The sequence below is a fragment of the Acomys russatus genome, chromosome 23 (genome assembly GCF_903995435.1).
Source record: "Acomys russatus chromosome 23, mAcoRus1.1, whole genome shotgun sequence".
Taxonomy (NCBI): domain Eukaryota; kingdom Metazoa; phylum Chordata; class Mammalia; order Rodentia; family Muridae; genus Acomys; species Acomys russatus.
In genome coordinates, this window is record NC_067159.1 from 24,140,785 (window position 1) to 24,163,471 (window position 22,687).

At 46.8% G+C, this 22,687-nt stretch overlaps 1 protein-coding gene across 1 annotated transcript in view; it reads left to right on the top strand.

The window, feature by feature from the left end:
- Positions 1 to 22,687, top strand: part of Abca4 (ATP binding cassette subfamily A member 4) — a 140,788-nt gene that overhangs the window by 75,688 nt on the left and 42,413 nt on the right. The window contains 12 exon segments of the mRNA XM_051165778.1: positions 1,871 to 1,936; positions 5,976 to 6,065; positions 7,538 to 7,712; positions 9,916 to 10,047; positions 12,143 to 12,282; positions 13,044 to 13,181; positions 14,758 to 14,777; positions 14,779 to 14,952; positions 16,001 to 16,085; positions 19,780 to 19,985; positions 20,327 to 20,375; positions 22,303 to 22,565. Of these exon segments, the coding sequence (XP_051021735.1) occupies positions 1,871 to 1,936; positions 5,976 to 6,065; positions 7,538 to 7,712; positions 9,916 to 10,047; positions 12,143 to 12,282; positions 13,044 to 13,181; positions 14,758 to 14,777; positions 14,779 to 14,952; positions 16,001 to 16,085; positions 19,780 to 19,985; positions 20,327 to 20,375; positions 22,303 to 22,565 (1,538 nt within the window).

A 22,687-nucleotide genomic window follows, 5' to 3' on the forward strand; every position in this document is an offset into this window, starting at 1 on the left:
ACTATAGCTAGAGATGTCTCCTCTTCATCCGAATGGCCTCAGTGTCAACCGGGAGCCTTCGTTATACAATGACATCTGGGTGTAGCTCTTGGTGCTATGGCCGAAAGCAGACAGAAGAGAGTGGGGATGAGCCAGGCCCCTGAAAGGAACAAGCGAATGGTTTTCAGAAATAAGCAGATGGGACCAGGTGTGGTGGTCTGAGTTGCACAGTGAGATCCTGTCACAAACAAAGGACCAGATCAGTTAAACAACAAGAAACGTACAACAACCCTAATGGGAAAAGATGGCTCGGCTAAGTCCAGAAGCTTGGGTCTATGTTTTAGCTGAAGGAGGATCTGTTTTCTAGAGTTGTCACAACAAGGACCATGGGTAACATGGCTTGAAATAATGGAGAGTTTTGGTTTTGTTTTCTGTTTTTGAGGGAGAATGATATATTTGACTTACTATCTGGGTTACAGTTGATCACTGCAAAAGAAGTAAACATGGCAGAAACTTAACTCCCCCACCCCATTCCTGCACCCTGCAAGATTGCACTCTCAGTCAAGAGAGGAGAGGAATGAACTTATCTCATTGTCTGAAAGCTGGAAATCGAACTGGGTGGGAGCTGTTGGGACGGTCGTGCTCCCCACAGAGCCAAGCATCTGGAGGGGTTCGACCCTCTGGCTTTCCTTGGCTCTGATCCCCCACTTTCACATGCCATTTTCCCTGTGCGCCAGTCTTCACGTGGCTATCATCTTATGAAGACTCTATGTAATGTTAGATTAGGGCCACTCAACTCCAGCATGTCCCCACCTAACCCAACTAAGCACACCTACCTTCTAAACAAGAGATGAGGTTGGGACACTGGTGTCTTTTTTTTTTTTTTTAAGCAATGTCCACATTTTTATAAAAATCAACATTTTCGTTTGTTTGTTTTTAAAGATTTCTATTATTATGTATACAGTGCTCTGCCTGCAAGTACGCCTGCATGCCAGAAGAGGGCATTATCGTTGGTCATGAGCCACCATGTGGTTGCTGGGAATTGAACTCAGGAGCCATCTCTCCAGCCCCAACATTTTAAATTGGAAAAGAGAACTGAACCAGAAAGTCAGGAGCCTTTTTCCCTTTAAATACAGCTCAATCCAGTAGAATGGGGTGGGGGAGTTAAAAGCTGTGACATTATAACCACATTACGTGTGTTAGAATTCTTGCATTTTCATTTAATTAGCTACAGGCTGGGGCAGATGGCTCAAAATTGGTGCACCTCAGTTTCTGCATCCTTCAGACTAATGTTACTATCCAACTCCTAGGGTTGTTTTCAGAAGGCAATGATGTAATCCATGGGAAGTATACAATACGTCTTTTATATAAATAAAATACAGCAAATATTTACAATCAGCAATATTATTGTTTTCTGGTAACTGCTAAAAAAAATGGCATGATTTAATTCTTTAATAATATTTATTTCCTGGAAAACTGATGTCAACCAAGATTATCATTGTTAGTATTGCTGGTAACACCCAAATAAACCCATGGTATTTTGATTGAAAACTTATTGAAGCCGGGCGTGATGGTACAGGCCCAGGGCTTAGGGAGGCAGAGGCAGGCATATCATTATGAGTTTGAGGCCAACCTAATCTACAAAGTAAATCCAGGAGAGCCAAAGATGCACAGAGAAACCCTGTCTTAACAAAACAAAACAAAGCAGCAACAGTTAAAAAAAAAAAAAAAAACTTATCGAAAGAAGCCATCTGTAGGATAGTCCATCAGTAACTACATAATGGCCTATGATTCTAAATTCCTGTAGTTATGCATGGATGTATTGTAGGGCTTATGTGATACAGTGGAGTGGGGCTTACTGTTCTCTCTTTCTTTGCTTTCCTGGTTTCAGGAGACTATGGAACACCACTTCCCTGGTACTTCCTTCTACAGGAGTCTTACTGGCTTGGAGGTGAAGGTAAGGTTTTTATTTGTTGTTTGTTTGTTTGTTTGGTTGGTTGGTTTTTCGAGGCAGGGTTTCTCTGTGTAGCCTTGGCTGTCCTGGACTTGCTTTCTAGACCAGGCTGGCCTTGAACTCACAGCGATCCGCCTGCCTCTGCCTCCAGAGTGCTGGGATTAAAGGCGTGAGCCACCATGCCCGCCTGTTGTTTGTTTTCTTAAATTAAAATATCCAGGTTGTGGTGATGCACACCTTTGATCCTAGAACTTGGAGTTGGGGAGGGGGGGCAGGGGTAGGCAGATCTCTGTGAGTTGGAGGCCAGTTTGGTCTACAGAGTAAGTTCCAGGACAGGCAGGGCTACACAGTAAAACCCAATAAAAACAAACAGCAACAAAATGACAACAATAAAAACACTTCAGGACTTAAATTAGTTCCTTGTGGGTATATGCAAGATGTGTAGAGTCCTTTATGTCAAGCGCTGCCTGTCATGGCGGGCAGGACATCACAGCATCACAGCCACCACAAGCTTATCTTTAACAAATCAGGCAGAGCCAGAGCAAAAGGCAGAAAACTGACAGCTCATCCTGGGGGATTAAATACCTGTTGTGTTGGGCAGTGGTGGCGCACACCTTTAATCCCAGCACTCGGGAAGGCAGAGGCAGGCAGATCTCTTGAGTTCCAGGCCAGCCTGTTCTACAAAGTGAGTCCAGGACAGTCAAGCTACACCGAGAAACCCTGTCTCGAAAACCAAAACAACAACAACAACAACAAACAAACAAACTGTTGAAGGGTCTCACTATTTCAGGAGTCAAACATCTTTTCCCAGCTTTTAAAGCAAAGATCTAGGATCATGAAGGGAGCTTTGCCGCCCATGCTCCTCCTCCGCCATTACTCTCCACATTCTCAAAACACACAGTAATTCACTGTGAGACAGAGGCTGCCCTGTTGATCTCCAAGGCAAATGCTACCACGGCTTTCTTTTGGCTGGAGAAGAAGGCCAAAAGGACATTTGCTGACATTGCCTCCTACATACAATTTATTTTTTCTTCCTAAACAAAATGGGAGGCTTAGCGGTTTCTAGAAGTCAAAAGGAGAACCCCAGATTACAGTCTTTTGAAGTCCTGAGAAAGCAAGAAACTATAGGGCTATGAGCTACCGTTTCCTCTAGAAATGGGAGGTTCTGGAAGGGGGAAAATGCTTTTGAATGTTCAAGCTTCTCTCGCACCTATTCACACTTCACTTTGAGTTACTGGGTCTGGGCAAGGGCCAGGATCTTTCCTTTAAGCCCTAACATACGTATTTAGGGTTGTTTTGGTTGGTTGGTTGGTTTTGTTTTTAGCTTAATCTGGAGCCTTTAAAAAGCTTATATAGATTTTTGTTTGTCCCCCCCCCATATTTTTCTCTCGTTATATTTTTACTAGTTCAAGCAAACAGTATTTTGACAGCCTAGTATTTTTCCATTATATTGTTTTCTGCACCATGTTGATCTATAAACCTCTAAATATCCACTATAAGAAAGTTGTCAGCCATCATAAATAAGAATATTTAACACAGGAGTGGCCCTGGAACATTATTAATGTCAGTGAACATCAGGGCTCATGCCATTTCCCCGTCTATTATCCCAAGAGATACTCTGCTATTCAAAAAAAAAAAAAAAAAAATCTTGAAAAACATGTTCCTTGAAAAGGAGACACATACACTTCTGCTGACAGAAATGAAATACTTTCCACTAGTTTCACAGGTGAGAATAAATATAATCCTGTGCACTGCCAAAGGTCACAAAGCAGCTGACCTCTCTTTTCTTTTCTTTTTCTTTATTTAAATTAATTCATTCATATTATATCTCAATAGTTATCCCATCCCTTGTATCCTCCCATTCTTCCCTCCCTCCCCTATGACTGTGACTGAGGGGGACCTCCTCCCCCTGTATATGCTCATAGGATATCAAGTCTCTTCTTGGTAGCCTGCTATCCTTCCTCTGAGTGCCACCAGGCCTCCCCATCAAGGGGACATGGTCGCTGACCTCTCTTTTCATAGACGAAGAAACAGAACTCCAGAGACATCAGTTTCTTACATTAGTGCCACTGGACACTAGGGACAGCATCTAGAATAGCCGAGGACATTTCACAATGAGAAAGTCACTCCAGTGGTTATTTAGAAAGATATTCGCTCTTGCAGTTTTATTACACATGAGGACAGTGTGAGAGCTGGCATGCTGACCTCAGGGATTGTGCAGAATCAACCCAAAGCTGCTTCAGGAAGCAGGAACAGGAGTAGAGCAGGCAGCACAGGTCTCGGACCGGTCAGCCTCAGCCTGTTGCTCCCTCACACCTTGCAAAGCTTGAGCCCCTGATGGGCCACAGAGAGGACACTCCCAGATGCTGGGCCCCCTAAGGGCTTAGTGCTGCTGGCTTCCTCTTCCTGCTTCCTCTCTGGCTGGGAGGCCCTTCTACTTCTTCCCTTTCCGGGATGTCCTTGACACCCTCTTAGACCAAATGCCAATTCTTTTTTAAATATCTGTGGTGTGTGTGTGTGTGTTTGTGTGTGTGTGTGTGTGTGTGAGAGAGAGAGAGAGAGAGAGAGAGAGAGAGAGAGAGAGAGAGAGAGGGATGGAGGGAGGGAGGGAGAGAGAGAGACAGAGAGACAGAGAGAGAGAATCCTGTACACCTACCATGCTCCACCCTGATACTAACCCCAAGGTTCTTGGTGGCTTTCTCAGGTGGGGGGGGGACTGTTTCTCAAACTCTGATTAAGCTGGCTGCCCATCATATCACTAAAGATGGGTTTTTGCACATGGTTCCCATGGTTAGGATTCTGCTACAGTCCACCTACCTGTGATGTCACGCTTACCTGCCATGGAGGCGTGGCCCTGCGCAGGACCGTATGAAAGAACAGACCCTCCACGGGGCTCTCTCTCACTCTCACTACACCCCTCTTTCTACCTTTCCTACCTCTACCTCTCTACCTTTCACTACTTCTCTCTCTCTCTCTCTCTCTCTCTCTCTCTCTCTCTCTCTCTCTCTCTCCCTCCCTCTCCCTCTCCCTCTCTACCTGTGTCTCCAGAGACAGTCTCTGTATTCCTCTATTAAACCTCTTAAGTGGATCTGTTGCGTGGTGTGATTCCATCCCTCTGTACAGCTCCTCCATTCAGCTTTAACCTCCGCCACTCACCTCTAACCTCCGCTCAGCCTTTTACACCCATGGCTGACATGTTTTCAGTTGGAGCAAAAAGGAGCAGGTGGCAGGGCTAAAGAAAACAAACCCATTCTGAATTTAATCGTAAAGTGGATTTTTGTTTGTTTGTTTGTTTGTTTGTTTTGTTTTGATTTTGATTTTGTATTGTTTGGTTTTGTTTTTGAGGGGGGGCAGCATTCAAGACAGCATTTCTCTAGGTACCCTTGGCTGTCTTGGAACTTGCTCTGTGGACCAGGCTGTCCTGGAACTCAGAAATCCACCTGCCTCTGCCTCCCAAGTGCTGGGATTACCCAGCTTGTTTTTGTTTTTTATTACAATTTCTGACATGGGAAATCTGACATGGAAGAACTGGGAGTGTGGCTTGGTGGTGCGGGCTTCCTGAGTGCTTGCCTAGCTTGCACAGAGTTGTGTTTGATTCCCGGCTCCCTATAAAAACAAACAACAAGCCAGGCGGTGGTGGTGCAAGCCTTTAATCCCAGCACTTGGGAGGCAGAGGCAGGCGGATCGCTGTGAGTTTGAGGCCAGCCTGGTCTACAGCGCGAGTCTAGGACAGCCAAGGCTACACCTTGTCTCGAAAAAAAAAAAAAAACAAAATAAAAACAAACAACAAGAGTAAATCAAAACTCTCCAACTCCAAAACTTCAAATACAAAAGTCCCCCTGGGCCTGGTGAAGCTGGCACAGTCAGATCTGAGCGCCTCAGGGCATAGCAGCAGGTCAGAGCTGAAGGCCCACAGCAATGCCGGGCTCTGCCTGTTGAGGGGGCTATCCCACCCTTGAAGTGGAAAACTTGTCTGTTCCCTCGACCCTCCTTTCCTTTCCTGTCTACACGGAAGAGTAATATTGGCTTCTGGTTGGTTCAGGTTGTTCAACCAGAGAAGAGAGGGCCCTGGAAAAGACTGAACCCTTAACAGAGGAAATGGAAGATCCGGAGCACCCAGAAGGAATGAATGGTACCCCTTTCCCCACAAAGAACCAAGGCAAAAAGCTACAGGGCTTAGACAGTGCGAGAGCAAGAGCACAGGATGGGTGAAGGGAAGGCCAGGAAGCTGACTCCCTCCCTTGACTGGTGTTAAGTCTGATGTCCAGCAGCACACAGGGGAATGCGTGGTCCAACCCAGACATTAGTGCATATTTCCTGGAGAAAGCAAATCCCAGGTCCGTGGTGTGTTTGTGCCCTTGTTAGGCAAATCCCGAGTGAGCGGCGCGAACGTGCTGACTTCCGAGGATTTAGCTAGAACAATGACTTGGGTCACTGGGACTTGAAGCGGATATGAGCTACAAGGAAAGACAAAAATAAGCGCACTAAGGGAAAGAGTCTAGCAGGGCTGACTGCACTTCACTCAAGGTTTACAAACCCGCAGCCCATTCATCGCAACCATCAAAGGCCTTTCCTGGCAGTGGAAGTTACCTAATCGGTCCTAGGCTGATGGGCAGGGTACATAAGGCTCACATCCCTGGCCTCTTCTGCTCTGTCCCTCTTGAGCTAATTCTCCTAAGCTCTCTCATCCCTGAGTGTATGCATTTCTTGGGTTTAGAGAGGCATACAGCCTCTGACATAGCCTGATAGTGGCACGAGAGAAAGGGTCCAGCCTGCAGGCCTCCCACAGGTACCACTTTGCGAGGCTGATGCTGGAGACCTGGATCCTCACAGAGCTGGTTTGCAGCCAGGTGTGCCTCTGGAAGGCCCTCCTCCCAGAGTGGAAATGACAAGGTTGACATGAGTGGAGCTGAGGGTGTTGGGTTTGCTTTAGGCTGGACAAAGAGGAGCCAACAGACATGCAATGGGATTTGGGGGCAGAGCAAAGAAGGAGATATTTAGAATTAATGCTGTGATGATAATTAACCTGAGATTTATAAAGTGAACTGCAGAAAGATAGGGTGGTGATGGGGAGAGTGGGTCAACCCTGAAGGGAACAGGAAACATAGGCAAGGAAGAGTGGACTGTTAAGGAGCCTGAGGAGTAAGAGCATGAAGGGGAGATTCCTCATGCCAGAAACCCATAAAGAGTCTTCTAGACTGAACTGGGAGCAAAGACAGAGCTTGGTGGGGACTTTTTCGGGTGAGTATAGGCTCTGGGCCTAAACCCCGCCCCTGCCATTTACAAGCCCTGTGGCCCTGACAGAACGCTTAGTTTTCTGTCTTGGGCTTTCCAAACTATTGAGACCAGCCTAGTAATAGCTACCCATAGGACTATATGTGAGTTCTTGGGGGAAGCATTGGAAACAGTGCCCTAGCCTCACTCACAATAAGTGTTAAAACCAATGATCAGGGCAATTATTTCTTTCATCCATTTTGATCCTCTTTACAAAGTTGTAGCTGTGTGGCCAGGTGAAGTTACAGGCAGAACACAGGGTTGAAGAAAGCAATATGTTCATTAAAGTATTGTGCTTTTTTTTTTTTTTTTTTTTTTTTCCCCTCCAAGACTCCTTCTTCGAGCGTGAGCTGCCGGGCTTGGTGCCTGGAGTGTGTGTTAAGAACCTGGTGAAGGTGTTTGAGCCTGGCAGGCGGCCAGCTGTGGACCGCCTTAACATCACGTTCTATGAGAACCAGATCACCGCATTCCTGGGTCACAACGGGGCAGGGAAAACTACCACCTTGTGAGTCCTCTAGCAAAGGGGCTGCCTTCACCCCATCCCATCCCATCCCCTCCCCGACCAAGTTCCCTGCCTTCATTCTCTTGTTCTTCCTCACTGAATTTTGGTGGAAACAAACAAACAAACAAACACTATTTTTCTGGTCCCCAAATCCCCAAAGTAAGCTGGATGTGGTGGTGCACACCTTTAATCCCAGCACCTAGGAGGCAAAGGTTGGAGAACGTTGTGAGTTCTATGATGACCTGATCTACACAGTGAGTTTCAGAATAGCCAGAAAGAACTACACAATGAAAACACATCCCACTCCCAATGGCCACAAAAACAAACAAACAAAAAACAAGCATATCACATTATGTTGCCCCCCCCCCTTTTTTTTTTTTTTTTTTTTTTTTGTTTTTTTGAGACAGGGTTTCTCTGTGTAGCCTTGGCTGTCCTGGACTCATTTTGTAGACCAGGCTGGCTTCATGAAAGGCGTGAGCCACCAACCCCAGTTTTGTTGCCCCCTTTCTGCCAAGCAACAGTTAAAGAGGCTACGTGATATTCCTGAAGCTCAGTAGATGTATTAGCCAGGTCCTCTCATCACAGTTGCTACTTGTTTCTAGCACTCCCAAGTCCCCTCCTTAACTCCCATGTCTCCTATCTCACCGTTAGCCACAGTGAGATTAAAGTCATGGTTGTCCATGTCCAGGGTCTGAAAAACAAGTCTGTTTTTAAGTAGCACTCCTTTTCCTACGAATTATTAATTAGGATGCTTCAGTGTTGGCGTGGGACGTCTGATGGGGGTTGGTTACATTTCTGAGAACAGTGGAGTAAACTCTCTGCCTGGCAGAAGGCCGAGTGCAGTCAGATTTTGGGGCTCTGGGTGGACATCTCAATCCTCTAGCTCTCGAGCGCCACCTGCCGAGAAAAGTCTGTCATTGTTCCTGCCGCAGACCTCCGCGGGACGGGTGGAGGAGGGGTGGAGGAGGGGTGGGAGGGGAGGGTCAACAAGCCATGTGACAGCAGCCATCAAATCCTTGGCTTACGGAGCCCCGGGAAGGAACAGCGGTGTCCACCCTGCACTGGAATGTGCTCTTGGGCCTTTCAATGCGAACGGAATGTGGGGCTGGTGCCATTAAGCTTGGTACCGTTTCCCTCTAGTGGTCGACCAACAAAGACTTCAGCTTCTAAGTACAGGTTCAGCTAGCCCACGATTTTTATCAGAACTCAGGGACAGAGCTGGGTGTGGCAGCCTAGGGTTATCTCCTTGATAACTCATGTGGCCAGAGAACAGGAAGCTCCACGCAAGACCCCAGGACCTCTTGCAGACAAACACATGACCTCACTCAGTGCAGAAATTCAACTTCCCCGGGAGATGAAACACAAGGCTGCCTGACACCGGGAATTAACACGACATTTTTAAGTTTCACTTCGTGCTGTTTTATAGTACGCTTTGACTCACTTGACTCGGTCAACTACCCAAGCAGGTGAAAGTCGTTATGTCTTATGTTACTGTGTGGGGTCCCAAAATGAAAGGATTAGTGGTGATTCCTATGGCTGCCTGCAGTTATCAGTCAGAAGACACACACTGCCCAGCTTCTCACCATCTTCCAGGCTTTGTAAAGGCAACAACTGGCCTCTCCACAGTCAAGGCTGCTCATCCTGGCAAAGCAATGGGCGGTGCTCTAAGCCCCTTTAACTGCCCACAGCAGTGACCATGACAGTGACCACAAGAGCTTGACCATATCCATAGCCACCAAACGGCTGCTATGACAGATCTTCACAGCAGACACTACAACTGACCACATCAGTAAACACCACAGTGACCACTGTGACAAGACTTTCAAAATGGACACCACAACTTGACCACAGTGACCACAACTGTGACCTCTCTGACTGAGCTTCCCAGTGGGCCCTACAACTGACCACCACAGGGATGAATGAATGATGATGGGGTGTCTGAGGCTGGAAATCCCTGAGGCTCTCCATGTTGGCCTGGGAGCACTGGGAAATAGAAAGCAGAGGGAAAAAGGCCCTTGTGGTCCCAGGCACTAGGCCCTGAATGAAGGCATGGTGCTAAGTAAGCCCTGTGTGGAAAACCTTTAGTGCCCCCACCCCCCTCAGCTACTGCAGTTTTCAGACTGATAGAGAGATGGGCAAGATCACCCTTCTCCCCTGCTGAGTCCTAACGACCATCTCTTCTGCCACTTAACCCTGTGTTTTGCAGGTCCATCCTGACTGGTCTGTTGCCACCAACATCTGGGACTGTCCTCATTGGGGGAAAAGACATCGAAATCGACTTGGATGCGGTACGCCAGAGCCTGGGCATGTGTCCACAGCACAACATCCTGTTTCATCAGTAAGTGAGGTGGGGTTGAGCTGTTCCTGGGCAGGGGTGGGGCTCTGTGGTAGAGTAGTTGCTTGGCATGTTCATCATCCTGGGTTCTATCCCCGGCACCACAGGAAAACAAGCTATCTATTGGAAACAGCTGTTAGGCTGGCTAGTTCTGTATCTGTCACAAATTAGAGTCCCTGGAGGGAAGGGAGCCTCACTTGAGAAAGTGCCTCAATAAGATAGGGCTATAGGCAAGCCTGTGAGCCACTTTCTTTTCTTTTCTTTTTTTTTTCTTTCTCTCCCCCTCCCCCACCCCTGAGACAGGGTGTCTCTCTGTGTAGCACTGGCTGTCCTGGACTCGCTTAGTAGACCAGGCTGGCCTCAAACTCACAGGGATCCGCCTGCCTCTGCCTCTGGAGTGCTGGGATTAAAGGTGGGTGCCACCACGCCCTGCTAAGTGATTGATAGGGGAGGGTACAGCCCACTGTGGGTGGTCCTAGGTTCTATAAGAAAGCAAGCTGAGCAAGGCATGGAGAACAAGCCAGTAAGCAGCACCCCTCCATGGCCTCTGCATCAGCTCCTGCCTCCTGGTTCCTGCCCAGCTTGAGTTCCTGTCCTGATTTCCTTTGATGATAAAAGTATAAGTCAAATAAACGCTTTCCTCCCCCAACTTGCTTTGGCCGCGGTGTTTTGTCACAGCAGTAGTAACTGTAAGCCACCTGTATCCTGTCCTTGCTCCTGCCCCCCCCCCCCAGCACATACCTTCTGTCCAGCCCCTTGTCCTGTTTGCCTGAGAATTGTCCCTCCAAATGCAAGGCTGTGCTCCTTGAGATCAGAGCTGAAATGTCCCCAGCCAGAGGAGGAGGGACAGCAGCTTCTTTCTGACAGTTCTCCTTGCTTGCCCCAAAATACGTCCTGGCAGGAACCTGAGAGAGGAGACACATTGTTGTCCATGCTGACACCCCACCCCACCCCCTCCACCCACCCCACCCCCATGCCAAGCTAAGGACTGCCCTTTTGGGAGGCCTTCACACTGGCTTCCTTGAATTTTCTTTTCTCCCTTCCTTCTTCCATCTCTATCTTCCTTCTCTTTCCCTCCCTCCTCTGTCTTCTTTCTCTTTTTTTCTACTCTCTCTTTCCAACTGAAACATATGTTATGTCCTGACTTTAGTCATTGTGGAAGGAAGGAGAAGAGTGAAGGGGAGAAGATAGTTAAATACACATGAATAACTAACAAACAAGCTGGGCGGGGGTGGCACACACCTTTAATCCCAGCACTTGGAAGGCAGAGCCAGGCAGATCTCTATGAGTTCGAGGCCCACCTGGTCTACAAAGGGAGTCCAGGACAGCCAAGGCTACACAGAGAAACCCTGTCTCAAAACAAAACAAAACAAAACAAAAAACCAAAAAACAAAACCAACCAACCAAACAACAACAACAAAAAGCTGTCACCAGACATTTCACTACCCAGAGATAATTGCTGTCAACACTTCCAGATATGATTCTTCAGAAATTACTCTGCATATGTAGACATGCACGGATATTTAAAAATTATAAAGGAGAATAAAACTATATGTACAATTTTGTAAGCCAACTTTTTGAAAATGTGGTTGCTTTTGAGTTATTTTATCATATGTATGGATATTTTGCCTGACTGTACATCTGCATACTACATGTGTTCCTAGTGCCTGAGACAACATCAGATACCCTGGACCTGGAATTACAGACAGTTGTGAGCCACCAATGTGGGTGCTGGTATTCAAACCCAGGTTCTCTATAAAGGCAGCCAGTGCTCTCAACTGGAGCCATCTCTCCAGCCCCATAATTGCTTTTTTAAACCTAAGGTGTTATGAATATCTTTCCATGTGATTGCACATTCCTTTAAGAAAAACTCTCCAACGTTTACATACCATTCCATCATAGGAATGAACTATTTAAGTAATTTTTCTCATTAGACCTTTAGGCAAGATTGGTTGGTGGTTTCACTTTGGTATCATAAACAATACCATGATGAAAAGTTTGGTTGCTAAGTCTTCATATTCGTCTTTATTTTCTGACATAAATTGCTAGAAATGGAGTTGCTTAGCCCATTGCTTTTCTCCTCATCCTGTTCCCATAGCCTCACAGTGGCGGAGCATATCTTGTTCTATGCTCAGCTGAAAGGGAGGTCCTGGGAGGAGGCCCAGCTGGAGATGGAAGCCATGTTGGAAGACACCGGTCTCCACCACAAGAGGAATGAGGAAGCTCAGGACCTTTCAGGTGCTTGGTATTGGAAAGACACAGGGCCACATATGGAGTATCCATTGCCACCCAGTGCACCTGGGCAGGAGGCTGGGGTAGAACAGCAGTTCTCAGCATATGGGTTGTGACCCCCTCAGGGATCACCTATCAGATACCCTGCATATCAGATATTTACAATATGATTCATAACAGCAGAATTAAAGTTACAAACTGGCAATGAAAATAATTATATGGCTGGGCGTGGTGGCGCACACCTTTAATCCCAGCACGTGGGAGGCAGAGGCAGGTGGATCGCTGTGAGTTCGAGGCCAGCCTGGTCTACAAAGTGAGTCCAGGATAGCCAAGGCTACACAGAGAAACCCTGTCTAAAAAAAAAAAAAAAAAAAAAAAAAGAAAGAAAAAAAGAAAAAGAAAGAAAGAGAAAATAAATGTATGGTTGGGGGGGTCACCGCAACATGAGGAACAGAATTAAAGGGTCACAGCGTTAGGGAGGTTGAGAACCACCAGGGTAGGGCCTCATAACAGGAGAGCTCCTAAGAGTTCTGTGAAGCTAAAGGTACAGTCTTTTGATGATCAAGCATGAAGCAAGGGTGGCCTTTCTGCATTGATGAAGCCTGGATGCCACCTGACTTCAACAGTGTAGACATATCTAAGGTGGCAGTATCAGACTGTAAGCAGATTTCAAGAGCTTCCGGATGCCACCAGCCCTGAGCCTTTCTCTTCTCCATGCCAATGGGTTTGTGATATGTCATCGTCTTCCTTTTTCCATCTGCCTCCAGGTGGCATGCAGAGGAAGCTGTCCGTTGCCATCGCGTTTGTGGGAGATTCCAAGGTGGTTGTCCTGGATGAGCCCACCTCTGGGGTGGACCCCTACTCCAGGCGCTCCATCTGGGACCTTCTCCTGAAGTATCGCTCAGGTAAGAGCCGTAGCTCAGGACCCATGCTCTCATGAAGCTCTTTCAGGAACCCCGTTTTCTCATACCTACCATTTCATAGCTATGTACTCTACCAGCCGTACACTGCACTCACTTGAGACTATCAGTGGATACAAGTTCAAGTGAAATCCTCGCGAGAGACACTGAGGAAGTGCCCTACTTGATGAATAGTCTAGAAAATTGGGTTAGGCATGTCACTCGACTGATATAGTATTACACTCTAGTTTTGTTTTGGGGGGATTTTTTTTTTTTGGTTTTGTTGTTGTTTGTTTGTTTTGTTTGTTTGTTGTTTTGTTTTTGGTTGGTTTTAGGTTTTTTTGAGACAGGGTTTTTCTATGTAGGTTTGGCTGTCCTGGACTCACTTTGTAGACCAGACTGGCCTCAAACTCACAGAGATCTACCTGCTTCTGCCTCCCCAAGTGCTGAGATTAAAGGCTTGTGCCACCATGCCCTGCTTGATACAGTATTTACAAAGCATGCACAAACCCCACAGAATTCAACCCCAGCATCATATAAACCAGGCCGAGTACATAACATAGAATCCCAGCACGCAGGAGGTAGAGGCAGTCTCAGCTACAAAGCAAGTTCAAGGGCAGCCTGGCTATGCAAAGCCCTGTATCAACAAAACAAAAGTTCTTTCTACCTCTAGTCCTCCAATTTGGAAAAGTAGAATTGCACTCTGGCTAAAGGAACCTAAGAGCATCCCAAGAACCTGCATAGCACTTGCATGACCACCTGAGTTGGGTGTTAGGAACATGGGGCTGGATGTCCAGAATGGCAGAAGGCTATGGTAGGTAAGAATGCCTTAAAATGGTCCCAGAACCTTCCAGAGGATTCACATCTAGAAGTGGCATCAGGCAGAGCTCAGAGAGCCTGTACAAGCATCCTGCGCAGCCTGGAGAGTCTCCTCCTCTGTTCTTTTTTTTAAAGATTTATTTATTTATGTATATAAGCACTCTATTGCATGTATGCCTGCATGACAGAAGAGAGTGTCAGACAGAAGAGGACATCAGACTCCGTTATAGATGGTTGTGAGCCATTGTGTGGGTGCTGGGAGTTGAACTCAGGACCTTTGGGTGAGCAGCCAGTACTCTTAACCAGTGAGCCATTTCTCCAGCCCCCCCCCCTCCTCTTCTGTTCTTACTGTATTTCTCACACCCCTCACTGCAGGTTTACAGGCTAACATCCTCATTAGCTCTTTTTAATGACAGTTCCATTTAATGAGAAAGTGCAGGGGGCATTCTTACAAAGTACAAGAGTGCTGTTTAACACTGTAAAGATTGTATGTATGGAAGTCCATAGCTGCTGACAAGTGACCACAGTGATTAGTGTGTCCCCTGCATGTCAAATTATCTGAATCAAACCTCAGCTTCAATGCAGAGAGACCCTGCGCGTGATAGCGCTTTACGGTATGCAGGATGCTGGGATGTATTGGTCATCATCATGCGTCATTATGCTTGCTGCAGAATTAGCTACTTTGTTGTTTATCAACTCCCACGTTCTAAGGAGCACCTCACCTGGAGGTTGCCTGGTAACAACCCCAATCTCCTCCTCACAGGCAGAACCATCATCATGTCCCACACACCACATGGATGAGGCAGACCTCCTGGGCGACCGCATCGCCATCATTTCTCAGGGAAGGCTCTACTGCTCCGGAACTCCACTCTTCCTCAAGAACTGCTTTGGCACTGGCTTCTACTTGACCTTGGTTCGCAAGATGAAAAACATCCAGAGCCAAAGAGGTGGCTGTGAGGTTTGTGTCTGCCCAGGGAAGGAGCCCAACTTGGGTCAGAAGGGACAGGCAGTATGGGGCTGCGATTCTAGATATTTCTACCCGCCAGACCTTTAGCTGTCAGAATCAGCTTGTTTTGGGGTACTATTTGCAGATTTCAGTCACTGTGTTCTAAACTACCATACAGCGATGCCCTCGCCCCAAAATCACACCAAATAAAACTAATTTTAAATAACCAGGAACATCAGTGTTCAAACGACACATGTAGAGTGGTGTACCAGGGGAGAGCCTTGCTCTTTAAGGTTAGAGTGCTTTGTTTAAGCTGTTTCTCCTCCATTCAAACATTTGTGGTCCCCAATTAAACCTGAATTCCAGTAGTAAATGAAATCTAAGGAAAGACATCTTTGGGACCTCTAACCTAAAAATGATATGGGGGCGGGGCAGCCAGCAGAGACCACTGAGTGTGTGCTCAGAACCAGGGTGAGGCCACTGCGTCAGCCTGAGCAAGTGATTGTATGTTTTGCTGTTGTCTTTCCTCACATGGAAAATGAAGCTGACGGCTCCGGCTTCTGCTTCAGAGGGTTGTAGTGGAGACAAATGACATAAAGTGTCCTGAGTGTTTCCTGGGCTTCCTGAGAACAGGGGTCCCTTCCATTCGGATTGTGACAAGTGTTCTGCTGTGGCACTGTTTAGGCCTCCAGTGTAAATGGATACAGTGGGCTTTCCTGTCCCAGTAGATTTTCACAGCCTGGTGTCCACAGGGGTGGGGAGGGGAGCAGAATGTCTCTCTAGCTGCCACATGATTAGTGACAAGCCAAAGGGATGCTTTGAGGTTCTGCATGTCTCTCTGCCTGACTCACATTCCCTCTAGGATAAAAATCAAGCAGCTACACCCTCAAAACACTCAGATGAATTAATAGATTAAACAGTGAAGGGGGGAAAAAGTTGCTGGCCACAGTTGGTGATGAGAGACAAACGGAACGGTGGTGACAGCCACTGGCACCACGAAGATGCTATCGCTGCAGCGATGTGTATGCTGTCAGTCATTTCTGTCCATCTGTCGTTGTAGGGGGCCTGCGGCTGTGCGTCGAAGGGTTTCTCCACCAGGTGTCCAGCACGCGTCAATGAGATAACTGAAGAACAAGTCCTGGATGGTAAGAGCCGGGCAGCTTGAACCTCAGTTCCAGCTCAGTGAGCATCTGCCATGTTGTTAAGTGCATTCTGTTGTGATACGCTCAAGCAAAGAGAACACTCGGTGTGCTTTGAAGCCCAGGGTCACGCAATTGCTCATCTTTTTCTTTGAGCCTATTTCTCCTCCATTCCTGAAGTGATCTTGAAGTCATATACCTAAGAGCCCTTTCTTCAATGAAGAATCCAATCTTTGTTCACTCCCTACCGTTACTTATATTAAGCCTTGATTCTAAGAGTCTTCCTGCCCTGTAACAGAGTACAGAGACATCCACTCTTCCAAGTGTGCCAAGGCACCCTCTGGTTCTCTCTCTTTTTAGTATTTTATTTATTATTATTATTTTAAATTATTATTATTATTATTATTATTATTATTATTATTATTATTATTATTATTATTATTATTTTGGTTTTTGAAAACAGGCTTTCTCTGTGTATTCTTGCCTGTCCTGAACTCACCTTGTAGATCAGGCTGGCCTCGAACTCACAGAGATCCACCTGCATCTGCCTCCCCGAGCGCTGGGATTATAGGCGTGTACCACCATGCCCCCCTTATTATTTCTATTTAATGGGTATGACTGTTTGCCTGCACGTCTGAAAGTGAACCATGTGTGTATGCAGAAGCCAGAAGAGGGCATTGGAGCCTCTGAAACTAGAGTTACAGACACATGTGAGCCATTCATAAGTTGGTGTCTGGAACTGGCCCTAAGGCCTCTGTAGAGCAATGGATGCTCTTAACTGCTGAGCCATCTTTCCGTCCCTGCAGGTCTCTTACAGGAGCTTTTGGAAACTTGTAGGCAAGCTTGTAGGTGGAAAGGGATGTGTGACATCTTGTGCACTGTCACAAGTGAGCCTCCCTTGAATTTAAGGGTATATTCCCTCTCAGAGGCTCTCATTATCACCAGAGATGGAGTAAATACTCTCAACTGTAGAGGCAATTGTTCATCTGTCAGACCTCAGGGTCAAGAGCTTGCTAACAACTCTTTCCATCCTCAACTAGTGCCACCTCCATGCCTCTCACAAGGGTGCCTTTGCAAGAGGAATGCCACATTGCCCGAAAATCCTATATAAAAGCAAACTAAACCTAGGTACAGACCCAGCTTTACAAACAGATGAGAGTGTGTGCTTATCAAAGAAAGCATTTCCTATTTAACACATTTCCCCCTTAAATCTTAAGACTCTACTAGGTGAAATCTCATGGAACAAAAGAAACTCAACAGTATTGATGTGATGTGCTTAAAACCTGAGTCGGTGGGGGTGTAGTGCATCAGCACACGCCATTAATTCCAGGAGAGGCAGAGGTAGGCAGATCTCTGTGAGTTCTAGGCCAGCTTGGTCTAAATACGGAGTTCTAGGGTTATGTAGTGAGAGATCATGTCTCAAATAACAACTTGAGGAAAATGCTCCAAGTCCCAGCACCAGCGTTTATTCCCCACTCTCTGTGTACTCTGTGCTGGACAGAAAGCATGTCTTTACCATCATGTCTCTGAATCTTGCGTCTTGCTCATCTTGCTGTATTTCCTGTGTTGCTGAAAGTTTCTCCTTGAAACCTTGGTCAAGACATTAATGTTTTTTTTTTTTTAATTTATTATTTACTTTTTTTTTTCAACACAGAGTTTCTCTGTGTAGCGTTGGCTGTTTTAGACTCCCTTTGTAGACCAGGCTGGCCTCACACTCACAGAGATCTACCTGCCTCTGCCTCTCTGAGTGCTGGGATTGAAGGCATGCGCCACCACACCCAGCTGACGTTTTCTTTAAATAAATCAATACTAATGTGGTTAATTACTGCAAGTCAATCCAAATCAAGTTGGACTGTGTCTGTGCCCTGCATGATTTTTTTTTTTTTTTAAATCTGGCTTTATTTCTGTGAAAAGCCCTCCTTTGCATACTGTGATGGTCGGCAGTCCAGCAAGTGGCTGGGGCCCCAATTAGGGAGGAGACATCCCTTCATCCCCAGTTACCTCCTTGGCTAGTGTTTCACTCTCACACACCCACATACCACACACACACACACACACACACACACACACACACACACACACTCACAGACCTCCCTGCCAGATGGACACTTCTGACACACAACCAAGACACAATTCCTGGGAATCCAGTGACTAGGTCCCACTTCCTTCCTAAAAGAACAATGAATGTGACCCTTACAAGCTACTGGGGCAGAGCTGTTTCCTCCAGTAAAGAACTCCCCGGTCCCGTATGAGGTCATCGAGCACTAAAGACAATCTCAGAGTTTGCAGGTGTGACACACAAGCCTTCCAGAGCTCGGCACAGGATCTCAATGGGGAGCCGCAAAATATTCCAGCCACGTCTTCTTAAAAGAAAGGGGAAGAGTCCCATGGGTGATGCTGACTCTTTGACAAAACTGGCTTGTATATCAATGCTCCCTGCCACTAGGGGAACACATACCTATAATCCAAGCACTCAGGAGGCTATGGTTCCTTCTCGAAGTTATTAGGCAAATAAATACTCCATGTTCCCCCCACCCTACCCCACCCCTGCAACCCCGCCACCTCCTGTGCTAGCCTCATTCTCTCCTAGTGCTTCTTAGCTTCCTTCTGCAGTCACTGATTATTGAGTCTTGTTCTGATTGAGAGGACAGGAACAACCCAAGGGAAAATGGTGTGGCTCTCCAAGAAGTTAAACCAGGCATGGGCGTGATTTAGGAAGGAGACTTGTCTCCTCTTCTAGGTCTGTGTCTTGGATAAGCCCCCTATTGCTTCTTGGGCCAGACCAGAAAGAGGAAAACAGCTTCGACTTAACTCCTAAGTTTCCAGTGACTGAGAAGAAAGCAACAGTGACAATGAGCTCCCTTCCTGGGCTGGTGTTCAGGAATGCAAGAACAGCTGAGTGCCATTCCTGTGCCAGCTACCACTCCAAGCGCTGTGTGTACATTAACTGCTCGGTCCACACAAACAGTCTCAGAGTGGGCACAGTGATTTTCCCCTTTCACAGATGAGGAACTAGGGAAGGACTTGGCCAATTTAGCATTCCTTGAGGCAATAGCACATTTGACTGAACAAAGGAAGAAACTGGCCCTCCCTCAGGTTGCAGTTAGCCACCTGGAGTATGTCATAGAGTCAACTAAGCTAAAAATAGACCTGATGAGCATCAAGTCTAAAAGACATGTCATGACCCTGAGATCCAAGCATATGTTCATGCCTCTACTTCCAGCACTCGGGAGGGCCAGCCTATGCGAAACTGAGTTACAGGCTAATCTGGCCTCTAGGGTTAAAGTCTACCTCAACAAACAAATCAATAAACAGAAACACACACACACACACACACACACACACACACACACACACACACACACACCCCAAAACCATCATAGGTAGTATATTTGTACACATCTATGATCCACCAGTTGAGGGTAGAGGCAGCAGGATCAGGAGGAATTCAAGATCAGATTCAACTATATAAAGGTTTTGAGGCCAGCCTGTACTATGGAGATCCTGTTTCAAAATGCTTGCATGCATGTACACACACACACACACACACACACACACACACGAGGAAAAGGGAGTCAGGGGGGCGAGGGAGAAAGCTGGGGTTGGGGTGGATATGGTGGTGGCTCTTTGCCTCTTTCTCCAGTGGGGTGTACATGAGAACCGGAGGCCCATGTTAACCTTGTTCATTTTCCCATCCTAGGGGATGTGAAGGAGCTGATGGATTTGGTGCACCACCACGTCCCAGAGGCAAAACTGGTGGAATGCATTGGTCAGGAACTTATCTTCCTCCTCCCAAACAAGAATTTCAAGCAGAGAGCCTACGCCAGCCTTTTCCGAGAGCTGGAGGAGACGCTGGCTGACCTGGGGCTCAGCAGCTTTGGAATTTCTGACACTCCCCTGGAAGAGGTAAGGCAGAGATTGCAGCTGCTCTCTGCCTAGGGCCAGAAGAGGCGCCTCTTGCAGAAGCTTGACACTAAAGCAAAACAGAAGCAAAGGCCACAACTCATGCAGCCGCTCTCTTCATCCTCAACTGGCTTCCTCCTGCCTCCGTTCACGTGCATGCATATCCTCTGCAGCCGTGATCAGGGTTGCTTACAAACTTCAAATTTATAGAAGGCTGCCTTCTCGGGTACTTCGAATGTCTTTCTTCCCACAGCAAAACAGTGCCCGACACAATAGACCTAGCTTTAGATTTTTCCTGGAAGCTGGAATGCCTTGAACCGAATACTCTGCTCTTGTCTTGACAGATTTTTCTGAAGGTCACGGAGGATTCTGATTCGGGCTCCATGTTTGGAGGTATGGTGCTGGGCCCAGCGGCTTGTTCCCTGTTTTCCACAGACTCGATCTTTAAAAAAAAAAAAAAAAACCAGCAGGAAAAAGTAACAAAGCACCCCATTCACCTCTTCCCGGTGCCGGAGCATTTTCTGTTCTTGGTGCCTGTGGTGGAAAAATCAAATTGGCTGGATAGGAACATTCTGGATGAATCAGAATTCTTATCAGTGTCAGACTGATAGATTTCTCCCCCAAAATTCACATCCAATACCTCTGCGCTCTCTCTCTCTCTCTCTCTCTCTCTCTCTCTCTCTCTCTCTCTCTCTCTCTCTCTCTCTCTCTCTCTCTTTCTGTCATGTCACCATCGTCTCCGCTTCTTTCTACCAGGGTTCTGATTCATTCTTGTTTGCATGACTAGCAGTGAGTCCTTAGAGATAATGGTGACAACTAACACAGCCCAGATGCCAGCTGCAGTCTCCTGACTCCTTTGAGATCAAGATAAAAACACACTTAAACTCCCAGTTAGTAACCTATGGGCTTTGAAATGGTGGGGACCAAAATTCCTGGGAATTCTGGCCTCTCTCGGCTATATGTGTCAGCCCGGACCCTTTGCTTGAGTCTTCATGGCCACACAACACATTATGACAATTGTAGACTTACTGCAGAGGGAATGGAAGTACAAGAAAGGTGACTTGTCTCCATAATACAAATCACTGCTCATAGTAAACGAAGCATGTACCTACTCTGCTAAAATAGGCGCACTGGGCCCTCTCTCCTGCTCAAAGGCAAAGATGTGCAGTAGTCCTGTCTTGGGTCACTAGTTTCCCTCCTCATACCCTGTGTGGCACCTCGTAAAGTCTTCCTATGCAGCGTGTCCTCCCTATGGAATTTCTGCTACTGCTCCCACCTCCTAAGATAATCTAAGTGACCAAGAATCTATCAGCCATGCCTAGACTCACCAATGGCCATATATACCCACCCATATGTAGGCCTAGTGAGACAGTCATCCTAGCAGCAGGGGAAGGGGGTGAGTCCTCTGCAGAAAGTAGAAGTAGCTCACTGTGGGGTCCAGGTTCTCTTTCAAGTTCTTTGCAGACAGAAGTGGAATTTACTCAACTCATCCAAAGCTCAAGAGTTGCACTAATCAAGATAGGAATGAAAGCATGTTAAAGCATGCTATCCAAGCTGTGTAGACTGAAAAGTTAGGGACTTTTTAAACCTGCACAGCATGCTGCTTTTTAATAATTAGCCTGTCAGAATAACAAGTAAGACTTTGAAGACTGATCAAAATGGGCATAGAGATGGGTTTTTGAGAATTTAGAGTTTAGCCATAGAATGCTGTAGACCAAACATCAAACCTGAGTTCCTAATTTGATATATAAATAGATTTGGATAAGGTATTATCCTCTTCATACCTCAGTTTCCCCATCTGTAAGATGATGATGATGATGATAAGCATTGTAGAATCACTGAGAGAATTAAATTAATAATGAGTGCCAAGGCTTTGCACAGCATGTGATCTGTGATCAAGACATAGCAAGACCCTTGGGGTAACACAAATCCTCTTCATGCTTGGCTTGCTCTTTCTACTGGACAAAGCACCTGATATCACAATAGTCTCATGAGGAAGGTAGGACAAGGGCCTGGCCCATCTCGGGGAAGCTGAGCATACTGAAATTGGATGTAGTGCCTAAAGCCACACAGACTAATGGATCTTATTCTCTGAGCTATGGCCTTCTATTCCATGCTTTCTCCACCTCCCACAGCACAGATGGCTAAGTACATAGGGGTTAGGGTGAGACCTTGCCCCAAACAAAACCAGAAAGGTTATTAGCCTCCATCCCCTTGTTTCTCTAAATGAAGAGTAATTGATGTTGGAACGAAAAGCTTGTATATAACAATAGCTCTTATGTTTGTTTGTCTTTCAAATTATTGATCCAATATCCCTTAGGTGGTACTCAACAGAAAAGAGAACACGCGGGTCTCCGGCACCCTTGTTCGACTCCCACTGAGAAGGTCAGGCAGCCTGCCCAGGGCTCCCACACCTGCTCCCCAGGACAAGTGGATCCTCCCAAGGGCCAGACTTCCCTAGAGCCGGAGGACCCCGGTGCCCCATTCAACACAGGAGCTCGGCTGATAGTTCAACATGTACAGGCACTGCTCGTCAAGCGATTCCACCATGCTGTCCGCAGCCACAAGGACTTTCTGGCTCAGGTATCACTGTGGCCAGCTTGGGCTTGACTCAGTTCTCTTCTTGCCGCCCCCCCCCTGAGTCTGTGGTACTGATCCTGGCTTTCCATCTTGTCAGGAGCGTGTGTGTGTGTGTGTGTGTGTGT